This window comes from Amblyomma americanum, chromosome 11 (assembly GCF_052857255.1).
Source record: "Amblyomma americanum isolate KBUSLIRL-KWMA chromosome 11, ASM5285725v1, whole genome shotgun sequence".
NCBI classification, from domain to species: Eukaryota; Metazoa; Arthropoda; class Arachnida; order Ixodida; family Ixodidae; genus Amblyomma; species Amblyomma americanum.
In genome coordinates this window covers 17,984,950-18,011,864 of record NC_135507.1, presented here as the reverse complement: position 1 = coordinate 18,011,864, position 26,915 = coordinate 17,984,950, and the positions used below count along the sequence as shown (strand labels likewise).

The following is a 26,915-nucleotide window of genomic DNA, read 5'->3' as shown; positions in this document are numbered from 1 at the left end:
AAGTCACAAAGCCCTGAAACCATAGTGGACCCACATTTATCATCACCTGCATCATTAGCAGGACAATTTCACCAAACAGCCCTGCGTTGGCATTCGTGTCCCCGGTTGGTGAAAGAAAACACAGTTGTCTGGTCGTTGGCGCACGGACGCACGCCATAACTCCACCTGCATTGACCTGATGACGGAGATGAAGAGGCTGATAATGCAAGAAGTTCTTCTGTCGGAACATTCGTATAACTCAAATGAAGGGACGCAGCGCCTCCCACAGTAGCTGGCGCTCGACTTCCGTCGTATGGCGTGGACACTCGATGTCGAAACTGAGGAGGAGGTCGCCCCTTGCTGTCGGGTCCTTGGGATGAGGCAGGCCCTGACCCGGGATGCGCTTGACGGTGTTCGGTGTGACGATGTCGTTCAGTGGTACGGTTATCTTGCCATGGGTCAACGTCGGCACCTCCACTTGGCCTCCGCGCAGAGCCTGTAAGTACAGGAGAGGGAAAAAGCAGGAATTCAGTATGTGTGTTAAGGTCAACTTGTAAACAGGCGCGCTGCTACACTCTAAACAGAAAGGAGTAAGATATCCTCTAGCGCACACCCTTTTATAAAATGGAATGCGCTAGAGGGCAGCTTACTCCCTTTTTGCTCCTATATAGGGGTGTTAATGTTCAGAGTGTACAGCTCATGACGTTCCACGTCCTGTGCTGGTCGGGGAGGACATGTGACAATTGCTTGCACATGTGACAATTGCTTGCGCGTTCTCGGAACGTTAAATCTCAAAGAATGCAAATTAATCCGTCATAAGCCGGCGCTCTGGGCGTCCCTCAGCGCTGGTGAATTTGCTGTCGCAATTGATTAATTTGTCGTCAATGGCCACATACGAATCGGTCTGGTGTATATCACTGTCTTGTGAACCCTTATGTTCAACAGAGCATGGATACCAACTGTTGTTGTAGCTCCTTGGAAGCATAACTTGTTTTTTGATACCTTTAAGCAGAGGGCAGCTGTGAACACGTTTTTCAAGTTTTTCAAGGACTCAGTACTAAGTTAAAGGTTGTAAACTTTCAGTGAGTGCCCTGAGTACTGTGTTAGCAATAGCCTACGGACACATGAAAAAGTGATCTCCCTTTCCTCTCACCCATTTATATGTCTCCCTCCATTTTCCTTCCCACATGTAGGGTAGCATGTTGGGCGTCGACTAGCTATAGCCTCCCTTCCTTTACCGTTCATCTTTCCCTCTCTCTCTATCTCTGAAATCACGTTTTCAAGTTTTCCGCGACATAGCAGAAATTCCTGAAAACACTGCATAGCGGCGCTGTAATTCGTGAACTATCAAGGCACCATCGAATTGACTACGCTTTACACTTATAAATGATAGCATTATGTCTGTTGGTAGTTCGGTGCCTGTGAATATGCTATGTATGCGAAGGTGCATTTGGTAAGTTCCACCCTTGTCCTCGCGAAGAACTAAGTACCGCATGCAGCTGCTTAATCTACACTGTTGTTCAGATAATAATTAACAGTGTCCATCGTATCTTCAGTCGGCTAGGACACATCGGCCAAGTTATAACGCGCAAAACCACCAGGATGGAGTGCCGGCTTCCTTTGTTCTCCCTCACTACATTCCTCGCCCTCTGTCGCACTGCAGCACGCGGTCTCCCGTCTTCTCCAGCAAACACAAGTGATCTTCCTTCTGGCGACACTTTCCTACTTCACTACTCCTCCTCCCTCATTGCTCACCAAAATCACTCTTCGCATTGCTAATCTCGAGAATATACGCACTACGTTATCATGTCCGGCTGTTCAGCAACCAAAACGTCGGTAACTCTCCACTGTCCGTCTTTACCGTTGAGTTCACCGACTGCGACACTCGGCGGAATTTATCGGCTGTCATTTTATGTTATTGTTATCGTCAGTGTTGTTTTGTGACGCCAATCGCTTGGCCAGTGGCCGCAGTGATAGCCATCGCGACCCGTACCGCTCGGAAGACAGTGCTTCACGAACCCACCTCCTTGAAAGTGATCTTGGCCTCGTATCGGACATCCACACCGTCCCTGCGGAAGTGTGGGTGCGGCTTGTCCCGAATAATAAACACGAGGTCGCCGGGGACGCTCCCATAGTGGTACTGGTTTCCTTCGCGGTGAAATGTGATTCTGGTGCCGGCCTTCCAGCCGGGCTTCACCTCGACTGTGAACACCTTCTCGTCGGACGTGGCCACGCGCTGTCCCGGCGCTATCACCTTCCTGCGAACTTTCACTTTCCTAGTACATCCGTTGTAGACTTCCTCCAGTGTCACATCAAGATCTAGCTCGGAGGTTTCGTTGACCGGGGCTTCTCTTCCTGATCCCTCTTTAGTGGAGGACTGGTTGCAGAAATTGGGCCCGAAAAGCCCACCAGAGCCGAAGAAACTGGCGAACGGGTCAAATAACTCCTCGAACGCAGCCTCTGAGGCACCCTCCGGAGTATGTGCGTACCCCTTATTGTCTGACACGCTTGGTCCACCGGATCTGGCGTTGTCTTGAGACCCTCCTTGCCGGACTGACCGCTTGTGTCACGCTTCTTTGTATTGCGGAGGGCTTCGTACGCTTCGGCTACCTCTTTGTCTTTCTGGTCCGAGAATCTCTTGAGGGCCTCCCTGATCTCGGCCTCGCTGGCGTCCTTGCTGAGGCCGAGCATCGCGTAATAGTCCTTTCCCATCGCCCCTGGAAAGGAGAGAAGGCAGCGTTCAGTTCGGTTATCAGACAAAACGCGGTACAGACTTACAGACTACGTACTTACAGATTACAGCCGACAGCAAAGCGACCTGCTCATTTCCCGTGACTAGGATATGTATTAGCCTGTCGTGCTTTTAGCTGGCCGGCACTCCGACGCTCGCTCGAGAAAAAAATGCCGCAATGATACAGCGAGTAATTTTTTGTTTACTTTTTAAACAGTGTCTTTTTGTTCACCCCCTCCGGCGCACGACAGTTATCATGTTGCTGTTCGCCTTGCAGCGGGAGCTATCTTGCGTGAGCTCGCTAGAAGCGACTGCTCTGTTGCGGAGGGATGGCGACCACACCGGCCGATAACGACACGTGCGGACCATTCCCGCTAACATAAGCCGTTATCTGAAAAGCCCAATCTATTTTAAGAGAGCGCGGCAGCAGTATGCCGTTGCCGATTTCCTTTCCCATCTGATGTAGATACAGAAAAGTTCAATAAGCAGTTGCCTTGAAGTACCCTTTAGCCCTTGCTTACAAACGCGTCCGAAGAGGAGACACCGAAGGTTGCATCTGTGGAAACGCTCGTCCTGGCTGCCAAGCAGCGCCCGATGGCCACCACGTCCCAAGTTTGCTTTGCCCCAACGGACGTTCGTCACGGCGACCGTGAAGGAAAGCTGCAAGCGTAAGGCAAGCTGATTTGTCACCCAAGTTTCGTTTCTTGAGCGCTGCCAAGCCGCCGTGGTGGCTCAGTGGTTGTGGTGCGCGGCTGCTGACCCGGATGACGCAGGTTGGATCACGGCCGCTGTGGCCGCATTTCGATGGGGGCGAAATGCTAAAGGCCTGTGTATCGCGGGGTGTGAGTGCACGTTAAAGAACTTTAGGTGGTCGAAGTTATCCGGAGCCTGGGCCGGAATACCAGGGTTCGAACCCGACCGCGGCGGCCCCGTTTCGATGGAGGCGAAACACAAAGGGCGGCCGTGCGATGTGTGATGTCAGTGCACGTTCAAGATACCCAGAAGGTCGAAATTATTCCGGAGCACTCCACTACGGCACCCCTTTCCCTGCGCCACTTCCTTTTCTCAAAAACCACGAGTTTAGGGACAGCACCGCATAATTTCTTGAACGCAAAGCTCCTCTAGAAAGAAGTGAAAATTAACCGCAGTATGCGTCAGTTCGAACCGCGCCTGATACGCATACGGGGCCTCAAAAGTATGAGCAGAGAAAATAATTTCACAGAAAACGTGGGGGGGGGGGGGGATATATCGATTACTGATATTCCCAGCGCAACATATACGGTAGACAACAGCCGCCTATGACCTTAGAAGATAACTAAGGGCGCAGAGATAAAATAGGCGACATTTCCTGGCAGGAGCCGGTCTATCAGCCTACAAGGGCCGGTATCTCTACACTGCATTCCGCTGATTGCGTCGCGGCCAAATAGAAACGAAAAGGCCACTGCTGGGAAATATACGATAGGTTTGAAAAAAGCGTATCAGCCACCTTTTTTTCTTTCTGGGAATTCTGCTATAAGATCAAGCTGCACGGGCGTGAGCTACAGCAGCTCCCACCAGCTAAAAAATTCCATGCTAGAACACAGTGGTAATATGACGCTGCCGACAGCCATCCAATCAATGAACGACTGGAAGTGCGCTAACTCTGATAGACTCGACTTCATACGTACCCGTGGCTTCTAATTTTCGTTCTAATCGATTTACTTGTTTTTTCTCACTACGAACATAGCGGAGAGCATGACAGTTGCATGTTCCATACAGTATAACAAGAGTAGCGCTTAAGACGAATACATAGACTATTAGAATTACATCTTCTTCGTCCCCGTCTTAAGCGTTAGTTTTGTTATATTGTGGCTCGCCATGATGTTTGTGTGCGTCGAACTTGTCTGGTGTTACATGGAATCAGCCCAATTCGCTATGCGCTAAAGGAACTAACCATGTCGCAAACTTTTTGCAGTTTCGAAAGGGCTAATTTAACCAAAGTATACGTCGATATGTTTAGACAATAGTTTCTAACAGTGCTAAATAAAACACTTTTTTTCTCAATTTCCGTGCGGAAGGAAATAATTCCGTGCATAAAAATAATTGAACTGGTTATCGGCAAACACATGTGTAATGCGAAAACCTGCACATAAAAGGTAAAGGACAAGAATCCACAAGGACGCTGCGGGCCGACTGTTTTTAAATCCAGAGGTTTTCGACCAGCCCTTCGGCGGATACACTGCCATACTGGCGACTAGAGCGTAAACGGCAAACACGTTTCCCTTCGGTATTCTATTATGAGACCCTCTGTTTCGCTTCACATCGGTAATGAGAACCGGCCTCAGCGTCATTGGAGAGAGCAAGCTTGTGCGAAGGTGTGTTTATATGAGGCGGCGTGCTACGACCTAGATAGTAGAGTCCGAAGGCTGACGGCATCCACGTCAATCAGCGAAGTCGCCGAAGCCGCATCGACGGGTTCTGAAACTGCTCGAACGTAGCGTCAAATGCCGAGGGAAAGCAAGTGAGCTCTTAAGTGGCTTCGAGCGCGCCAAGTCCACCAACGATGCCGCACGTTCCTGCAGTAGTTCCTAAACTATAGCCCGGTAGAGAGACATTGCACTTTCTTGAGGCCCCTTTTATGCTATCACCTCTTTTACGCGGTAGCATAGAAGCCTGGTCCGAGAAGAAAACCGTCATCCGCCGTCGTCACTCATTCGGGGTTGCGCTGGCTCCACCCGTCGCGGTGTGAAATAAAATAATTGAATCAGAATATGCACGACATATAGCACAGAACTGCTAGTTGCAACTTGAGTCGGCCATTGGTCGATAACCAAACGGTCAACCAACACATGCACGGGCGTCTATGAAACGAAATGTGCGCGGAGTATCAATGCGAAATCTGCTCTGTGAAAGTGCATAAGAGCTCTGTGTTATCGCATTACCACATGTAATCAGTGATCAGGTGCCCCCAGAACGTTTTAATAGCGGCCCCTCTCCCTCTTTCTAGAACAGTTGTCACCACTCTTCTCCACTTTGTCCAATTGTGAGTAGCCAGTAACAGCGCACTTCGCCGGAATAGTCGCTAAATGGCAGTAAAGATTAACTGGCGGCCCGATGCGTTCATGTTTCTGGAATCTTAGGGAAGCTCTGCCCAGATGTTGCGCGCCATCCAGTAAACGAGCCACGAGTAGCCAACACGGCAGGCCAAGTGTCGTAACAAGTAGGAACAAACAAGTACTGCAAAGTAGCCCAACGTTGACTTACCTTCTATACTGTGAGCTTTCGGTTCAGGAAAGGTCGCTGCTATTGCGAATTTCGTGATATGAGAATACTCGTCAGCGTAGATAAAACTTTCAGCCCGTTTGCCACCGCTACCTTGCGAGGCGATGGATAAGAACTAGGCCGGCAAACGCCGAACTGTCACATCAGCACCCGCCCGTCTCGTCGAGTAGACGAGCGGCAACAGCTACCAGCTCCAAAGAAAAGCTACGCCCTCTAGCGGGGGCCGCGAACATCACGATAAGGGCTCCAGTGTGCGTCCGGCGGAAAGCTCATGCGAACTGCGTTGCGCTCTGAATTAAATAAGCGAGTTCGGTAGCCGTGCAACGACGCTTCGCACGCAGTCACGCTAGAAGCGTTGCATGCTACGCACGAGCGTCGAGATGGAGAGACCGAGTCACCGCTTTTTTCGCAAAACTTTCGGCCTCTCGCAACGTACATGTAAAATGTCTATTTATGAAGAGTCTGTACCGTTAAGAGACCGGAAGCGAGCGGTGAATCAGGTAAGAAACGCGAATTAATCGAGGAAACAGAATAATAATAATAATAATAATAATTGGTTTTTGGGGAAAGGAAATGCATGGTGCAGTATCTGTCTCATATATCGTTGGACACCTGAACCGCGCCGTGAGGGAAGGGATAAGGAAGGGAGTGAAAGAAGAAAGGAAGATTGAGGTGCCGTAGCGGAGGGCTCCGGAATAATTTCGACCACCTGGGGATCTTTAACGTGCACTGACATAGCACAGCACACGGGCGCCTTAGCGTTTTTCCTCCATAAAAACGCAGCCGCCGCGGTCGGGTTCGAACAGAAACGACGAATCCTTTTTTGCTCCGTCGTAAGTAATTTAGTTCTCGTAGTAAAAAGAAAACAAATTGTATATTAAAAAATCCGCTTTCGGAATAACTCATGATAAGAATCCTAGGCATGTAGAAGAAAGATAGTTTTCCGAACACTGCAGAGAATGTCCTTTCTTCGATCGAGCATTGCGAAATTGGTATGAGCTGCCCAATCATGTTTTATATGATTAAAACGTGGTTATGGTTTACGGGGGTTTAACGTCCCAAAGCGACTCAGGCTATGAGAGACGCCGTAGTGAAGGGCTTCAGAAATTTCGACGACCTGGGGTTCTTTAACGTGCACTGACATCGCACAGTACACGGGCCTCTAGAATTTCGCCTCCATCGAAATTCTACCTCCGCGGCCGGGATCGAACCCGCGTCTTTCGGGCTAGCAGCCGAGCGCCGTAACCACTGAGCCACCGCGGCGGCCGGTTATAGCGGGGTGAGGAATTTATCCGCCCTGCTGCTTGAATGATGTATTAGCAGCTGAAATGTTAATCATCTATTGTTGTGTTTTTATGGACATGACTGCATTGTGTTTACATTGTTTCGAGATTGCTGCTACCGTCTGTGTACTTGCAACAACCCCCGCCTATCTTGGTCCTGAATAGGAATGATGTTAAATAATAGCAATATTTAAATAAAATCAGGGAGAACAAAGGAACACAGGCAGGGTATATATGGGAAAGGAGGACTAACGACGGTCCCTTAGGGTAACAGAGTGGATTGCTAGAGAAGGTAAACCTAGGCGGGGCACACTAGAAATCAAGCAAGTAGATGAGATTAGGGTGTTCATCACTACGGGGGATTGCAGATATGGAGCGGGGCAGGGTCACTTGAAGGTCATTTGAGAGTAACTGGATGTTTTCATCCTGTGGTGTACGTAGTAGCCCGCTGGTGATGATGTTGCTGACATGGATATGGCAGAAGTGGCGTCCTCCTGGAACGAATCGATTTGTCGAGTGGCAAACATGAAAATAGGATCCCACCTATCCTAGATCTTGCGGGACTGTCCTGACCGAACCCAATCGGGGCAGGGATTTTTGCTGAGGTCCTGGTCCTCTGAAACTTTTCAGTGTTACTGGGTTAGAGCTTAATGTCGGCGAACTCTGCAACGAATTTGTCTCCCTGCGTGCTCAAATGCCCGGCACTTAATTAATGTGCAGAACTGACAGCTGAAATGAAGTGGGTAGAGTTTCTCAAGCACTTTACCGTTGAAAACTTTTCAAACTTGATCTTTTTTTCCTGTAGCAGTCGGCAGTGCCTCGGTGGAAACAACGTTTTCGGTTTGAAAAGCTTTCGCAAGGACGAAACAAGCTGGATGCGCATAGTACTTACCTCAATGCTGAAGTTCAGCAACACTTATACCTTAAATGCGAGGACTCACATGAATATGCATCAATCAATCAGATCTTTATTTTCATTTAGATAAGGATTTGGCAGTCGCAAAAACCTGCTCTAAGCGGCAGCTTGACGAGGTTTCTTCCCCTACATATGTGACAACAGCTGGCATCCCATCAAATATAATATCAGTCAGTTTGAAGGAAAAATGAATGCAGAAGTAAGTAGTTGAAATATACTTATCTGATATAAATGTCGTACATGACTGTTTCTGTAGTGTAAGATTACACACAAATATTAGCATATAACTAACCAGTAAAGGACAATGGACAATAACAGCAGACATGTAAGCAAAAGCAAGAACACAGGAAAAAAGAATACAAAAATAGTGCCGCGAATATTTGCAGTGTTTGTTCGTTTTTCAAATCTGCCGCCACACCACTTTATAGCTTTGTTTGCGACGCAAGACACGACTAGATTTATCTCGATTGATCGCAGCCAAGCAGAGCGGATTCTACGCTGTTCCAGAGTGTTCTAGTAATTTTGCACGCTTTATCTCGAAAGTTCGCTATCAGCTTTAAACTGAGCGCGGCCGACAGCGGCGGGCATTCTGTTCGACGACCGCCGAGCACGCTTGTCGCTTCGCCGCCGCCGAGTGATTCAGTCCATTTTGGCTGCAAGTCAGCCCAATAAACAGTTTTCATTTAGAAGACCCTTTTGTCCGTCTTCATCGCTGCTTCGACTGCCGACACCACTACGTGACAATAGGAACTCCCGCAAATCTCTTGCTTATTTTGTACTTGAACAAATTGTACACAGCACGGTAAATTTAGAAGATAAAATATGGTAGCATCGCATAAATTTCATCAGAAGGACAAATACTTCAAGCCTTCCTTAAAAAGGCGGCAAACATATATTCCAGAGTTATTAAACTTTTTAACATATTGGAAGGTTGTGTATAAATTATTGCAAGGAGTAATTATTTTTGGGTGTTGGAGTGTGCCAATTGTTCGCAAAACGAGTGGTGTGCTCAATTATTAATGTCGAGGTCATAAATCTGCATAAAATAAGCTACTGTTTCTTTATAGCTGTACAGTATTTCTGGAGTAATCGCTACTGGTTTAAATTGCTTCCTTTATTTCATACTGATCAAACAGTCCCCCCGTGTGTGAAGCAAATGGTGCATTGTCAATAATCCTCAACACTTTGTTTTGTAGCCTTACTAATTTGCAAAGGCTTGTTTCTGAGTTTGTTTCGCAAATGAAACTACAACAGGTGAGGTGTGGAAGAAAGAGGGCTATATAAAGCGAAATCCTTACACGTTCAGGCAACATATAGCGAGTTTTAATAACAAAATTACTAACTATACATACTTCTCATGGATTTCATTACAGCTATCTCAGCTTAGTGTATTTGAAAACTCAACAAGTACTTTAAATTTATCGACTAGGTTTGTAGTTTCTGTGCACGACTTTCGTATTCGCATTGTTTATGTTAAGAAAATTTTCATTACTCCATTAATGGAAATTAGTTCAGACCTGCTGATTTATTGTTTCAATGTCTGCCGCGGTCTTTCCTATTATGAAGAGAGTTGCGTCATGAACATCATATACGAAGGAATCATCAGGATGATTTAACATATAATACAGATCATTTATGTATATCGTAAATAAAAGTGGCCCTAACATACTGCCTTGAGGCGTTCCTGTTTAATGGTTTTATAGTTGGATGAGAATTTACCGAGTGATATGTATTGTTGGCTACACTCCAGGTAAGAAGCCATAAGGTCAAAGGCTACCACACGTATTCCATATGAGCGCAAGTTATTAGGTAGGATTTCGTGGTTCAAAGAATGGAATGCCTTAGATAAATACACATAAATTCCCAACACCAGCGTGTTGTCTACGAAGTTTTCAGAATAATTTATTTTTGTTTTAGTAGAGCAGTTTCAGTCGAACAGCCCATTCGAAAGCCGTGTTGAAAATATTTTCGTACATTATACTTATACAGATATTGTATTAGCCTGAAGTGAAGAATTGTGCATTTTGCTTGGTAAAACTGGTAAAATTTATATTGAAGTATAGTTTTTCAGGATATTGTCGTCGCCGCTTTTAAAAGGCTAAAATAACTTTCAGCGTCTGCATTTGTTTTGGAACACACCTGTTTATGTGTACCAGGGGCCGCCCTATTATGTCAATGACACACTTCATTGGTTTAATTTGGAGCTCCTCGTCGTCAGGCACGCTGCCGTTGTTTATATTCACTTTACTTCTTGCTCGCTTGTAGGCGTTAAAAACAGTGTGTTTGAATGAGAGGATTGTTTCTTTCATGCGAACTATTTTGACCACGTTCCTTATCGGCAAATTGCTTGAGGAAGAAATCATTAAAGAGGTTTGTTAATACCTGCCCTGGTACTGTTACACCGTTCAGTGCAATGGCCTCCGCTGTTTTCGTTTCTCGCGAGCAACTGACTCTGGTTATCTTCTTCCAGGTTAGATGAGAACGGTGTATAACGTTGGAAAATAAATCCAAACCGTATGCTCTTTTAGCCTTCCTTATGCGCCAACAAGCCTGTTTCGTCGGCGCTTGAAATCTTCTAACTCACTGTAACTTTTAGTTTAAATAAGTTTCTGAAAAAGACAATCTTTTTAAAGTATCTGATCAGCTATGTCTTTGGTGGCCCTGGCTTTACGGCGTCCTCTTGTCTGCCTAACGGTTTTATTACGAAAACTAGCTTCGGAAAAGTCATGCAAGATTGTTTGACATGCCATATTACTATCGGTTCGCTGATATACAAGTTGCCACGATAGCCTGCCTATACCTTCTGTGAACTTCAACGAGTTAGAACTTGAAATACCCTGAACGGTGCGATCTTTTTTTCTTATTCGAGTTTTATTATTCTCTATGATCATGTAAACAAGCAAGTGAGGTGAATTCAGATAGCACGTCAAGTGAGGTAGCACTTTTAGAGGACGCTCAAATTACAACAAAAGGCCGGTACGGCGTGCAGACAGAAGCAGGGGATCGCTTAACAAGCGGCAAGAAAAGAAAAAGGTTAAACCGCACAAACAAAAACAAATGTCATAGACTGTTGGTTCTTGTCACCTTTCCTTTAGTTTTACAAAAAAGAATGCACATGAGATCTCTGCACCTCTTCAGTAGTATATGCAACAATATGTTCGAATGTGCGTGTGATTGGAAGAATGTAAACCCGATGTATCGACATTACTATGAGTAATTATTGGCCGATGTATTTATCCTGTAGAGCAGTATGTATGAAGCATGAATGTGTACGCTCTGCCCTGCTGCCACGGTACTGTTGCCTGGGGCCTTCAGGCTGCTATCTGCAACTTTTTGATCTAAACTTCTACTGCTTTTTGTAAATGCAAATAAAATGCAATCCAATGCTCACTTTAGTTCTTACTTAATTAAGACCCCCCACCCGCTAACCACTCCCATTCCCGAATTATTTAGTGTGAAGCTTATAACCTTATTTGTGAACCATACGTGCATGGTGAAAAACATTCTGAGCGCCTTTTAGAGTAGCGCTTTCTTTTTTTTTTTTCATTCTCTGGCTGGAACTAACTTACCGTGATTTCAGTACCATAGTCCGCAGGCCGGCATCCCTGTACATAGGGCGCACGGATTGAGTGTAAAATCCGCGAAATGAGTAAGGTTGTGGCAATGCGAATGCTTTTTTTTCTTTCTACTTTGTTTGGTTAGTGTGCGCGTTCTTTTTGCAAATGCTGCGAAGAACTATGCAGTATCAGAACCCGTCATCATCAGTTACAGTAGCTATTTGGGAAGATCTATAACTTCGATATCGACTAAATGATCATCTTCGCTGTCTATTTTTGTTATCATTTTCATTTTCGAGAGAAAACATCCGCACTCCTGGCTTTGAAAGTTTCATGACTGTGAGGCGAAACACGCAGCTGCACATTGCGCTGGCCGCTTGGAATACCAGCAAGGTTATGCGCATGTGCAGCAAGGTTATGTATCTTGCGAATTAAGGCACTGATCATGATTCACGTGTTTGATTTGCAATGTTGGTTGTAGTAAGAAGAGATACGATATTGTTCGAACAGAGATTGCTGCTGGTGCCTGTATTCGGCGCGACAGCAATAAACGTAAACATAAGGCAGAAAAGGCTGAAAAACCTCGTGATAGTGAATGACGCGTTACAATAGGCTATTATTAAAACAGATATCGCTTAGTCCGCACAGCGCAAAACATTTTCATTTAATCACACATACTGCGCCGACTGTATACAGGAAATCCAGGTACACGTTTGCAGAGGTCCATTGCATCCTGACCTCAACAAGTGAAGTTTTCAACTTGCTCCTGAGCTGCAGCGTCGTAATGCTGTTTGCGTGATGCTTCCACTAGGCACGGCGCCAGAAGATGGGGGTGAAGGTGCACTGTCGAGCAGAGCAGGTGATTTCTTTCGAATCGTGATTCTTGTACTCTGGGCCAGTAGCATTTCTCCAACGCAAAATCGCCCTGGTGGCACTCATGGCAGCGTGCGCTTAGATGGAGGACAGCCTTTCCTCCGCATCGTAGTCGCCGGTCGTAATAAACATGAAAGGGCCCCACTGTTCAAGTACGCGGTAGCTAAACAACGCGGGAGATGCCGAAGAGCCAAGTTGGGTGGCTCACTTCGCTGGATCTGGAATCAGTGTGTGGGCATTCGTGAAGCTTCTTGATGCTGTCGGGGAATCCTGCATCCTGGACCTTGACCAAGATGAATTGGTGCTTGCTTGCGGAGGAACTCGCCTGATAAATGCTGAGAGACGTTGCCGTGAGCTTTAACAGTTCGTATGCTTTGCGTCGCCAATGAGGCATGCTGCTGGTGCCGATTTTCCTTTCAATTTTTCCTCTCAATTGTTCGTTGCCTAGCTTCGATGCATGCTTTTTTCTGTCAGCACCATAGCATAGTGCTACAATTCATTCCGGTTACAGTTGATTATTTTGTCAGCAAAAACCAATGATCTCGAAGTTGACAACGAGGTCACCACGTTTTGTTGGGTTGCGGAGGTGTGGCAAGCCCTTGCCCCATATGCGCCGGACAGGCCTCGGCGAGTTCTCTATTGATTCGTCAAGCTGGATAAATATCTGACTTCTTGTCAGCGTAGGCACTGCTATTATCTCTTTATAGTAAACCTGCAAGCAAAATCCATGAACACAGGTGTTAATTTCCGATGTATGGCAAGTACAGCTCGTGCGTCACACTGAAAACGCATAAACACAACCCACATGCCGATGTGGATTCGGCAGCCAGTAATCTAGTGTTTTTAAAAAAGCATCACATACATTATCCATACCCATGGTAATGGTCCCTGAATGCAAATGCGGCGGAACAGTACCAAGAAGATCTTTATCAATGAAGTCAGCCTTAGATCACAACCAGTATGCTCAGCCTCACAAGCTACGTTTAAAGACATTTTATGTTGTTCTGTGGGTTAATGAGTACCGTGTAAAAGAGCACACATGATGTTCTCGAATAAACATTACATTTCTAAATTAACTTTTACCAAAGTTGTGTGAGGTTAAGACAAGCCCAGTTCTGTCATCACTTGTGTAGCTGCGCTTTCAAAATTCGATACGCCTAAATTAGGGGATAAAGACTGCATTGTACACGCAAACGCGCGCGCACACGCACACACGCACACGCGCACACGCGCACACGCACACACGCAGAGAGAGAGAGAGAGAGAGAGAGAGTCGAGCCTCGTTATAATGGAGCTTTTTATAACGAAATACATGTGAAGGAAGTCGACAGCAAGGAGCATACAGAACGTTATTTTTTTACATTTGTGGTGATTATCAGCGGAGATTATTATTAATTTTTTATCACTTAAAGATAATGAATTACAAAGCGGAAAAAACCCCATGCCGCCAGTGAGATCCCAACCCACGACCTAACATATATATATAAATATATATGGGTTCACCTGCATCCACGTGATTCTGGCCGTGTAGTGGACGTCCGCCCCATTCCGATCGAACTTCGGGTGAGGCAGGTCACGTATGGTAAACACAATGTCGCCCGGAACTTTGCCTGGAAGATGATTTCCTTCGCGGTGGAATGTCAACTTGGTGCCCGCTTTCCAGCCCGGCTTCACGTTTATTTTGAGCACTTTCTCCTCACGCTCGGGCGTCCGCCCATCCGCTGCCATCACCGTCCTCATGACACTGACCTCTTTCGTGCAGCCGTAGAGAAGTTCTTCGAGTGTCACGTACACGTCTCGATGCACCGTGGGGTCCTGGATGTTCTGGAAAGATTCAGGACTGTCTGGCGCTCCCGAACTCGCCGTGGATCTCCCAAAAGGGTGGGGACCTGGGAGCCCGTAGCCCGGAGAGAGACCGTACCTACGTGCAGATGGTGCGATTTCTTGTCCGCCAAACCATCCTGGGAAATAGGACGAGTTAGCGGTACCGGACCCGTTGCATCCACCGCCGAACTGGAAGCTCGTGTTCAGGTTTGCCTGCCCTTGGAATTGCGAGGAACCGCCGTTTGTCGCCTGGCCTCCGGCGCCTGAATGGTCGCCAAAGGTGCTTTCTGATCGCGCGCTCTCTTGCCCGCTCGTGTTAATATTTTCCTGGCCTTGAAACTGCGCGGAGGATTGGTTCGTTGCTTGATTTCCGGCGCCGCCTGACGCGCTTAATTCAGACTCCTCATCAACCGACATGGGCATCGACTGATCGGTCAACGCACTGTACTGCGCTGTAACAAGCTTGAACTTCTCCACTGCCTCCGGGGTATTGTTCTTGTCCGGATGGTTCTTGAGGGCGAACGCACGGTAGGCCTTCCTTATGTCACTCTCGCTGGCATCCCTGCTTATGCCCAAGGTCTCGTAGAGGTCAGTGAACATGGTCCCCTGTGAACTGAAGCAGAAAGGCGTGACGTGTGTTATTCTTCTAGATATATTGCACTAAATATTGTTGGTATCGATTTTAGGTCAACATTCTACCAACGCTTGTCGTTGTTCCTCCTCCTCAAAAATCAATGCCTACGTCGAATTGTTAGCAATGATGACTTTAATTTGAAGGTGCCTGACTGGGTGCAGGCGAGGCACAAGAACAATGCCTGGTATGTGCGCGTTTGTTGTAGATGCGCGACGTTGTTCTCATGGAAAGCTGCACACAAACAGTGAAAAAGCCTTGAACAGACGTTTTTCTGCTCTGAACAGTTGATAAGCGAGACAACTTGAAGTTTGTTCTTTTTTGGGGGTGTACGGCACTGTTTTTGTTCACGTTGGATTCAATCGAAGGGCATCTATGTATGGTATGACTCGAAGCCTCAGGATAATAGCAGTGCGGGATTAAATATGGCCCGCCATGGTCGCCTCATGCACAAATCGCTACAATGTGCCCAATGTTTTTCAATGCCGCCCGCGTTGCCAGATCTTGTCTTCGCATGTCTGTATGGTGTTTATGTGTCCTCCTAACCTTGGCGTACCACACGAGGTGACGGAGCTTGCGAGGATGCAGAGTAGTGGTGTGGGTGGTTTTGAAGAGCATCCAGGACGTTTGATGGAGTGCGATGAAGAGTTCTAGGGTCTCGCGTTCTAAACGCAGCCGATAGACAAGTCCTACGTCCCGTGGTAACAGCGGTTCACGACGGTTACGTGAGGAGAGTAACTGTCTTTAAAAACTGCGCTGGAGGCTTAACTCGGACCTATAGTCTCCGGGCTTCAAGGAACATTGTCGAGCCACTCTTCGGGTATCAAAGTAGTTTTCACTTCCCCCCTCTTTCACAACCTTTCACGCAGTAAAGGCACTAAATCCTACCCGCTCAATAAGTTGTATGACGAGTCACCCACTGAGTAGCTGAGCAAAATTGGTTGAGGTAGTTCGTCCACACCTTCTCTCGGAAGCCATGTCGCGCAAGAAGTTAAAGGCCCTTTAAGGATGAGGCTGACAAAATAGTTGAAAAGTGGCGTAAGGCGGGACGGAGGACCACGAAAGTGAATCATCGGTTTGCCTGATTAGCTCAGAGATTGTTTTTTTTTCAACTATTTTGTTAGAAGGATGCACACACTTTACGTGTGTTCTTCGGGATGGGTAACGTAAGAGCAAATTCAGTCCAAACTTCGCGCCTTTCCTGGTTGCTCTAGTCTTTGGCGTTTGTCTTTTATATTTCAACAATTTGCATTCACGACCAATCCCGCTAAGTTTTCTGGCTGCTGGCCGTACAGAAGAGCAGCTGGTTCTTCTCCATTAGTGGCATGCGGTTCGGAACGATGCGTTTCATGTATTCCTCTTTGACCTTTTTCAGTGGGCGCTGCTGAAAAATCCGGTTTTAACGGGCGTTCTTTGCGTACACATACTCCATGAGCAAATAACTCAAATGTCCTGCTTACCCGTAGAAAGATTCAGTTCGGTATAATTGAACTTGCGTGAAAATTCAAGATTTCGTTCGGGTATACCCTTGTCGTCTAAACACGTCCCGGAAGAAATAAATGATTTCTGTAGTCCTGGTAGTGTACGTGAAAACTACCCCTCTTCATTTTTAGGAGTCATCAGTCAATGTTTTAATAGCCAAAGGGCATGACTCTACTTCAGCAAAAAAAGGGCCGACAATATCGACGCCTAACTGATTAACGCCTAACTTACTAACAAACTACACGCGTCTTTACAAGCTTCCCCGCCTACGCACTCATTCTGAGCCACCATTTCCTTTGACCAGATATTTGGTGCGATTTGTTACAGGATTAGCTTCATGTGCAGTTTCGAGCAGACCAGTAGCAGGCTATTACTGCAAATTTTCCCCCTCGTAGGAGCACGTCTACAGCACTGGACAGGTCATGTCGACAACTAAAAAATAATTCTTCAGCTGGCAGCAACATAGCTAAACGTTATGTGCAAGTTAGCCACGAGCTCACCATCCCTATGGCCAATAGTGTCGAGTAGAGCCCTGAACGGGGCTCATTTTCAGGTCCGAGCCTTGTCCGAGCCAAGCGTAGGCCCACGGCTTTAAGCCTGGGCCACTGCATTACTACTGCGCTGAGCATTAGCGCGGCCTAGGCCCGTTCCGGCAGCAAGTCGTTATGTAAATTGCTCATCGTGTGCAAGTAGCCTCGCACTCCACAAGCAAAGATCTCGCCAACAAAGAAGCTTAGATCGCATCGCAATAACGCTTTAAAAAATTCGTTTGGTAAACACAAATAGAAGCTAGGATGGTGATTTCGTCTGCGCGTAGCCCCGAAGTTCCTTGAGCCAAATGAAAAGGATAGAACACGCGCGTAATACTACTTTGCGTTAGCTAAACATTATTAATCGGCCACCTTTTATGGACCGCGATGTCTAAATATTACAAGCTCATCGAAGCCGTATAGCGATGACGTTGATTTTTTTTTTGCATGAGCTGGATTACGCGGGTTGAATTCACGGCCCTACTTGCCGCGTTTCAGAAGAGACGGAAAGCAATGGGTTCTGTTTATAGTTTAGCATGGGCTTGAAGACGGTAAACCAATATGTTTTTCTCCAATGGCGTTTCTCGTAGCGTGCGTTTTTGACGCGAATTTACTCAAACGAAGGCGTTTTTTTTTTAACAGACAGCGGCCCGAAAAGCCGTAGAATGAAGGTCCTTCTCCAGCAGTTACGAGACTTCGATTGTCGAGCCGCCTGCAGTAACACAAAACCGAGCAGATGCGGTGTGTTTTTTGGTATAGATCCACACCACGTGTACGCTGATAGCTGAAACAGCCCAAGCCAGCGGTGCCCCATGCTATACTACAAGCGAACGCACTCCCTTACAAAAACGGTCTATAGACAGTATATAGACTTCCTTTATGCCCTACTGGCTTCCTATATATATATATATATATATATATATATATATATATATATATATATATTTCTTTTTGTCTATTCATATTCTACAGACTGTCTACAGAGAAAGTCAACAAAAAGTGACTATAAATCTATAGATTGTCTATAGACTGTCCATAGAATTTGTATTGGCTATAGAATGTTCTCTAGGGTTTACCGGTAGAATGTCTATAGACTTTACATACAGATGTCTATGGACAGACTATAGACTGTCTAAAGGAATTTTTGTACGGGCTCGTGTAAATGAACCGCGTGTCAGGCGTAACAGCGTTCCGCTAAAAACGGCGCTGCCGTGCATCCCACTGCTGGATTTGGCGCTTTAGAACCTGCTAGAGCATTCTGTCGTTACTGCTCTTCTGTAACTGAGAAAATTCCATATAATGTCATCCCTTGTACGGTTCAACAGTATTGGTTGTGTGCGTCCGACCATAACACTGCGACCGACGCTGATTGAACTCGGCCTACAAATGACGCAGTTAAGCTTTCTCTCATTCCACGTCAACGATCAACATCCTTGGAAAAATTTGATAGCGCCGGGACTTTTTCATGACCGAGACGTACCCGACAGTAGGCGAAACGAAAAAATAAACATTGTTTGTATTGTTTTTAATTTTTCTCGGGTGAGAAAAATACAGCTGTGCCAGGCACCAAAAAATAAATACTTTGCGTTAAGATTTTTTTTTACAACCCACAACATCGCCCTGTTTCATTCGTGTCGCCGATAGAAATCTCCAAGTGTACCATGAAGTAATGAATCAAAATCCAGAAACAGGCCTAAAAGTGTGGGCGCGAGCCCGTCCTGCTCCCGCGTCTTCAAGTCCGGGTCCAGCCCAGTCCTGGCAAAATAGCGCATCTCCGGGCCCGGCGTAGCCCTCGTATGTCCCGGGCTTCCGGGCCGGCCCGAACACGTCCGGTGCTCTATAGTGTCGGGCTCGGGACGGAGGTCAGCGACGACGTGAAACAAGGGTACGCCTCCAGCTCAAAGCTTGACGAACCAAAAACAACGTTTATTTAATGGCAACAAGTACATACATTAGCCGAAAGTTAGATGACTCAGTGCAACACTGATGACTATGACTGTAGAGCACGCCTATGCATTGTGCCACATTACAAGACCAAAGCAAGTGGACCGGAACGCAGCACCGACATCTGCATGCAAAGTAACATTTTTGCTGAAGCTTTGAGGGCATGTTTTTCTCAGAATCAGTGAACGACACGTAAACACATTTGAATAAATTGACGACACCCTAATCAAGGATGCTGCTTTGGACCCTCCGTTGTGGTTCAACGCCGGACGCAGTTCACCGCAGAGCATCCGCACGGCAGGGCGGTGAAGATAAGAGTAAATTTGCTCTTGAATGCAGATGAGGTGGTAATATCTGAATCGTCGTTCTAGTACCATAGGGTCACAACATTTGACAGGTAAAAGATCATACTGATCAGATTCATGACATCGTCCCATCTGTTATGTTATGGCCGTCAGTCCCGCTGAATATGGGCCGGGCTGTAGTAAAAGCACCAGGATAATCGGCGGAGAGGCAGACTTGCGTCGATGGGTTCAGTCGATGCTCCAGGACATTGCCTATGAGTTCTGCATCCCGCACATCCACCAACATGAAACGACCGATGTTCACTTCTTGGAAAGATACTATGACAAGAGCTGAAAGAATATGTTGGAGTTCCGCAGTCAGTGGTCTCGAGCATTGCATTGGTCGAGCACCTGGAATCGGTGCCAATCTTCTTCACAGTTCTAAAGTCAATTTGTTTTGGAAGATATGCAAATTTTTCAAGCCTCAACCTCGAGGTACGTTTATCTGTCAGCACCATCACTCAATGTTCCAGTCCCTCTCAGCTCCTTTTTCTTTGTTAGTAAGGTGCATAGATTATAAAGGTGACTACGAGATCTCCACGCTTTGTCGGCTTGCTGGGGTCAGGCAAGCCCATGCCCTGCAAGCGCTGTACAGCCCCGGTCTTTATTGATTTGTTGAGCTTCACTTGTTTCTTCTCCCCTATTAGCGTGGGCACCATTATCATTTCTTCTCGGTTAATCTGCAAGCAAAAATCGCAAATACATGCAGTCAGTTTTGATGCCTTGCAATCAATTCAAGCGTATCGCTCTCACGAAATGGCAACACGAATGGAAAGCGTGCATACTGGTAACTTCAAGCGTTATTCGGAACTTGTAACCTTCCGAACAATTGTCGATGCATGCAAATAGTCCCGTCTCCAAAATACAGTTACCCTAAGATCACAGCGACTCCAGTGAACGTTAAGCAGGGCTTTGGAAGGCATTTTGAGCTGTGCCTGATGCTAACAAGCTTGCTTTCGAACGTTCCAAACTAAACATTACATGAACCATAATTGGGCAGTTCAAAAAACGACACGGAATGCAGAGGTCGCACTTAAGATAAGACGAGCGCTAATCGCCAACTGTTTATTCTGAAACGACCCAGCACATTACAAAGCCATAACACTGACCACGTGTCAGTCACGGTCAGGGCTTTATAATGTGCTGGGTTGCTTGAGAAGGAACAGTTGGCAGCCAGCGCGCATACTGTTTTCAGTGTTCTGTGTTCCGTACCGGTTTTTGGTCTGCCCTGTTATCATTGAAGTATGAACCAACTAGCTGAAACACAAAATTTGATAGGAAACTTTACCATCTGGAAGTGATTACTATTGGTCTAGTTTCTTGTATTTATAATTCAGTGCATAAAAGGATAGTCACCTGCGTATGCGTGATTCTTGCCGTGTAGTGGACGTCCGTCCCTTCCCGCTTGAATGGAAGGTGCCGTATGGTAAGTACAACATCCCCCTGGACTTTGCCTGGAATATGGTTCCCTTCGCCGGGGAACACGACTCTTTTGCCATCTTCCCATTCAGGCTTTAACTTGACCGTGAGCACCTTCTCCTCGGGCACGGTAGTTCGGCCGTCCACTGCCATCACCGTCCTCGTCACCCTCACATCTTTTGTGCAACCGTGAAGAACCTCTTCGAGCATCACGTACAATTCACACTCAACGGTCGGGTTTAGTAGCTCCTGGGTCAATTGAGTACTGCTCGGCATTCCCGAACTCGCTGAGGATCTGTCGAAAGGGTGTGGGCCTGGAGTCCCGTAACCCGGAATGTGACTGAAGCTATTCTCGTATGGTGCACCACTCTGGGGGCCGTTCATCTGAGAGGCGCGGTCGTAGGACTCACGGTTTTCCTTGTCCTTCAGCGCGTCGTACGCTGCTTGAATCTCCTTGAACCTCTCTGAAGCCCCGTCCGTCTTGTTCTTGTCCGGATGGTGCAGGCGTGCAAGCTGCCGGTAGGCCTTCCTTATTTCAATCTCGCTCGCACCTCTGCAGATGCCCAGGATCTCGTAGTGGTCCTTATTCATGGCTTCCCTGTAATCCGAAGCAGAAAGCTGAGGCGCCTGTAAGGCGTCCAGATACCGCACTGAGCATGCTGCCCTTTATCCACTTCAGGTTAAGGCGCCGTCATAGTTTGCATCTGACGCGATAGGGTTAAGAGTCCAGTTCAGCTGAAAGCCCGGGCGTCGGCGGCATTGGGGCGCCGAGAAGAGCAGGTGACCCACCTGTCACCAAGGTGTCGTGACCTTGTGACACCATCACAACATACCCACCGGACTGTGAACAAACTGCCCACCCTGAAAGGCGGAAGTTAGAGCAATGATTGGTTGATAGAGAGTATGTAACCTTGCTTTGTCATCCCGACCTTGCCACTGTGTCAGGGGGCAACCTGTCCCCTGTGTTTTGAGCTACCTTAAACCGAAGCTTAAGTGTCCGCTCAAATTTTTTTCCCTTTCGGAGGTACGCGAGGCCTAAGACGAAGTGTGCTGATACATGCAGCGAGAATTCTCGCTCTCGCGTTTTGCTTTGAAGGCCCCGGCATTGTTCATTGGTGAGGGCCGAGGACCATATATATTGAGTCTTCGTGGCCAGCGCAAGACACTGTCCTGCAACAGAGCAGAAGCCTTGCGCAGAACTTTTGTTTGGGATAATATGACCAATATAGGTGTTAGCGATTTCCATAACATGAAGGGGGCCTCAAGAAATTCTGTATGACGCCGGTACGGCGCACTACTACCATGGGCAGCTTATGTACAGCCACGCTTGTTTCGCGATGGTAGTGACCTCATGTGGGCCAGTCTTTCGTTACTCGAGTCTAAAGGAATCAACGAGGGGTAACAAAGAAAACGTTGCCTGGCTCGAAAACGGCCGGCGTCATAGCGGAGCGATAGGTGCTCGACGATCGTTTTGGAGAGAATTTAACCCCCCCCCCCCCACCTTTCCGCCACCCTCCCAAGACCTTCCAATGACGTCAACGTAGAAGACTTTTGTGAATCGTTTCAATTGCAAAGCTATAAGCGCAATCTTCTGCATTTACCACTGCAGGTAAGCAAGACTGAGTGAATGGCATGCTGCTTGAGGAGAAGACAAGCTAGAAATGTTTGCCTTTCTCTGCCGCTTGAGCTTTAACCAATGAAGTCGTCCATTTAGCGTTTCAAAGCTGTCATTAACCACTTGGTACATTAATTGTGAGTATGTACTTTCAATACTGCGTGCATGCAGAAACAGAGAAATACAAGGTCACCTTTTTCGCGCACTGGTCTCTCAGAGTAATTGTAACCGCTCGTTGTGCCTTCAGTCTGCGTGTGTAAGGACTGGATGGAACGAATGTATCGAATGCAGGCCGATAAGACACAGTGCTTTGCGTTTTATTCCATTCGATTCTAATTATGCACCGGTTTAACTTACCGATTCCAAGCGCAGCAGGATATTGGGCCATAAGAAGTGCAAAAAGAATCCGAATGAAATGGAATTGAAATTTAAACCATCATGTCGCCCCTACCATTTTTTACGTCGATATCAAAGCACCGTAAATTCATAAATGCATGCCCTAATAAGGCCTGTCTTCACGAAGGCAGTCATGTACAAAACTCTTAGCGCTTGATATGGGGCGGTTAAGGATATGTGCTCAGCCATGTCTGTTAAAAAAAAGCAATGCCTTCTTTTCATAAAGTTCGTTATAATTCAGGTGAATAATATTTTATGTTAGAAATATAGGCTGAGTACCTGATAGCAACTCCGCTCTTACGGTTGCTGTAAGCGTTCCCACTATACAGCGAGAAAGCTACCTGCTCCCATGCTCTCTCTGCACTGCGGGTGCCAGAAAAATCGTACAGTGAACCTTAGCTGTTCATTCATATCGCTGTGCGCGAATATCTATAACTTTTTAATAGGAAAACTATGAAAACGAAGTCTCAGTGTGCCGGTAAAGAACTGGCAACGGAGCGAATGGCATGGCTCTGCACCTCCAGATCCTCCTTTAGTTGGCGGTGCCGATGCAGCGTGCTCTTTTCTGCTCTGCACGTATGACACTACTTCTAAAGCCTTTTCTAAAGTCACTTCTAAAGCACATATCTTCAAGTCACAGCATCGGTGGCCTGGTGGTTAGAGCACCTGGGTAGTATTCAGGAAGTACTGGGTACCCATTTCCGTCGGGTGCCCATTATACAAGCTTTCCCTTTGCCTGGTGCTCGGCTTTTCCGGCGTGAAATTCTTAAAAAAGCGGGTCTTCTGCTGACCCATAACAGAGCCCTGCTTTAACATATGCTGTGACCATGTTTTTAACATACCGAACCCGACATCAACGCAAACCGAAGCTCATCAAACAACGGATGTGTTTAACATGTTTGTCGAAGGAAATTTAAAAGCGCTGAAATGAAGCTTGCCCATGCATCAGGTGGATGTGACACACCGGTAACAAAAGAAATATGATGTTCATCATTAAATTTCTAGATCCTGCCTCCTAGTCATGGGAAGAGGTATGTCAAATCTATTTAACTACGCTGGTAGAGCGGCAATGACCAGGCCTGCGAGCCTGACGAGGCGAAGACGTGCTTGCACAGTCGTGTCGACTTGAGTCCCCTGTTACGACCAACAGTGGGCGGAAACACTCTGTCGTACCCGTGATACCGAATCTACGAGAAAGTTATGTGAGATACGTGGACTAGTAAAAAAGCTGATTGGGTCTGTTCGAGGTACCCGGAGGTCCGAAGCACCTTTAGCCACAGCCTTGAAATACAGTGATCGGATCAGTCCGACGTTCTGAACAACAATAAAAAAAGATGGACCGGGTCTGTCCGACATGCCTTTAGCCACGGCCTTAAATTAAAGCTACATAAGCGATAAAATATTTAGCGAGCGCTCCAGCGAACGAAATGAAGAACCTATCAGTATCATTAGCCCACCTCTGGTTGCGTGGACTTCAAGGCGAATGAAGAACTGTACACTCCTGCAAGTCGAGCGAGTGGACGAGAAAAAAAAACAACAACCGTCGGCGGTGCAGTGCCGTCCCCATCCTTTCGTCTCCGTCACAACGGCAGTGTCGGTGACTGATATGCGTTCAACTTCTCAGCGCGTGTTATCGGACATGACGTCACGCTTCCCATTCATGCGACCGACTACACAGGAGGTTCATCTATATGTCTAGCGTATACTACGACGCACAGCTGAGCGGTTCTCATCCGGTGCTTCCGGAAGGCTCGCGAGACTGACTAGATGACTCGGTGTATCGCATTTGAACAAGCTAACAAGCCATCTTGCATAATATTAGGCTACGTGTTCATGGAACTGAACAGTTCTGAAAAGGAGTGAACGCTGTCCCCTGCAGCGATGCCTGTCGACTAAACGGAGTCAGAACCTTGAATTTATCACTCTTTCTGCACTCCCTGCGCGCCGCATTCTATGTTGTTGTCGCTTTTGATTATTAACTGGGTAATTCATTTTTCTTGGCAACACTCTGAATGATCAACGGCAGGTTTTTTCCAGTTCCAATGAACAAGTCATTCGAAACGTCCAAACGCAAGCTTATACAAATGTCCCCACCCCCTCCCCCAATTTCGACACTTCCACATATGGGTGAAGCGTCAAGCATGTCTTTGTCGTACTGTGTGAAAACACTCATGAGACTACATGGTACTGCCTGATCAGGAAAGCGTCCCTTCCTGAGTAGGAATTTGTCCTTTCAATACCGCGGGTTTTGAGCATAGGTTATTCCAGACTATAGGTTCGACTGGTGGAAGATTTTTTTTCTCAAATGTCGCATTTGTTTACGCAGATAAAGTGATCATCCTATGGCTGTCTGGTCGTTAAAATCACAACGCTCCGGAACATGGCGAAGGATAAGCGTCAATCACGACTCTTCTGATTGCATTAGGGACAGTGATTAACTTGGCAGTGGGGTGCTTCCAAGAGTGTACCTTGCTCATCTGAGTCTGTATCATGGAGTCAAACGGCCGGCGGCTTCTCCATTGCGACATCGCAAAGTTAATGCGAGTCGAAGTTGATGCGAATTAGCAACAATTGCGAAGAAAAATATACTTCGTAATGCTGCAAACTTTTCCACTATCTCCTTCAATGCGATGGTCTTTAATCTGCGAAACTCTACTACCAAACTCTACTTTCTCTGGCCCTCAATGACGGACGCCGCGGTCGAGCGTATTTGTATTTCCCGACATTCGGGATTGGATAAAGCAACGCTAAGCCCCCGCTATGACTGGGCTGGAGCCAATGAAAAAGGTGGAACGCGAGGCGTGGCATCACTCCAGCCAATCACGGAGAACGTTTAAAAATGAAATCGGTTGAAGAATTTTCATATCTTGTTCGCGTTTGTGAAACGAATCACGTATTGACATGGTGTTTTCTTTTTCTGCCCTGTGAAATACGTTCGAATACATGCGCAACCGTGAAGGCTGACTTTGAACGAAAACATTTCACTTTATTAGTTCTGGTCCCCTTGCCCCGCAGCTCGCACGTACGTTACAAAATAGACGAAGTCGGTAATTGGTCTTGACGCAAACTCTTTGCCTGGTATTGAACTCAAAAAGTTCAAGTAGCGAAGCTCACTGCCGTCATAAAAAATTGTAAAGTTCACTGGGTTTGCAGAAGTTCATGCCCTTCGAACGTGCAGTTGGTAGGTGGGCGAAGAGACGACGTGTTCAGGGTTGGACCGAACCTAGGAACCGCAACCCAAAGTTTTCCGCACGCTTATCACTGAATGCAGTACTTTCCAGATTTCAGTGAACTTCCCATGTCGGACAAGTGAAGCCACTATTCCAGTTCTAGCACTGTTCCAGGCCGATGCTGTGGAAACTCCACCCTCTTATAGGGAGCGAAATAGTTAGGCATTCCGTAACTATAGAAATATGCATGGAGAAAAAAAAAACTCCAGCTTACCTTTGCTGCTGCCGCTTTCAAGTCAGCGAAGACGTCGATGATTCTGCGAGTACAGCATTCAAAAAGTGCCACTGATTACCATTAACTTGTACGGTACAGCGTCCGTATTGCAATCACGTTTGTTACAGCAATCCTAATGTAGCCTCTGCCGGCAGCCAGCGCCAGCCGGCACCGCGCAAATGCAGAAGCAAGTCCCAAGCCCCAGACAAAGCTGATCAGGGTACTCCGGTTCTCTGGGCTTGAGTAAAAGGGCCTTCCGACCGTGGTCTGGCTGAGGTATGGATCAGATCAAAGCTATATACACGGACAAACCCGTTATCAATTGTTCCAGCGAGCAGAAAGGAGAACTTAAGATGCACCCTCAGCTCACGTCTGGTTTCGTGGACTTATAAGGCAACTGTACACTTCTTCAAGTAGAGTGTATATAGGCCAGAAGAACACGTCAGCGGCACAATATCTTCACTACCCTCTCATCTCCATCACAGCTACCTAGTTGACGCTTCATAGCGATTGAACTTCCCAGCGTGTGTTAGCGGACCTGACGTCACGTTTTCCTTTCCTGCGACCGACGACACTTGGCGGCGTTCGAGAGGCACATACGCCGTCGTTCGTTCTGCAACGCAGATATGGCGCATAGTTGAGCGGCTTTCATCCGGCGATAGCGGATGGATTGCAAGACTAACTTC

General features: G+C 46.9%; 1 protein-coding gene across 1 annotated transcript; it reads right to left on the bottom strand.

The window, feature by feature from the left end:
• Positions 1-5: 5 nt before the first annotated feature.
• On the bottom strand, positions 6-26,492 carry LOC144110954 (uncharacterized). The gene is made up of 8 exons (XM_077644028.1): positions 26,230-26,492; positions 20,712-21,372; positions 19,854-20,035; positions 14,104-15,037; positions 3,232-3,370; positions 2,590-2,696; positions 2,003-2,545; positions 6-475 (listed from the first exon to the last, which is right to left on the bottom strand). Exons 2-8 carry the CDS (start codon positions 21,363-21,365, stop codon positions 239-241), a joined length of 2,796 nt encoding a protein of 931 aa, XP_077500154.1. The 5' UTR covers positions 21,366-21,372; positions 26,230-26,492; the 3' UTR covers positions 6-238.
• Between the last annotated feature and the right edge of the window lie 423 nt (positions 26,493-26,915).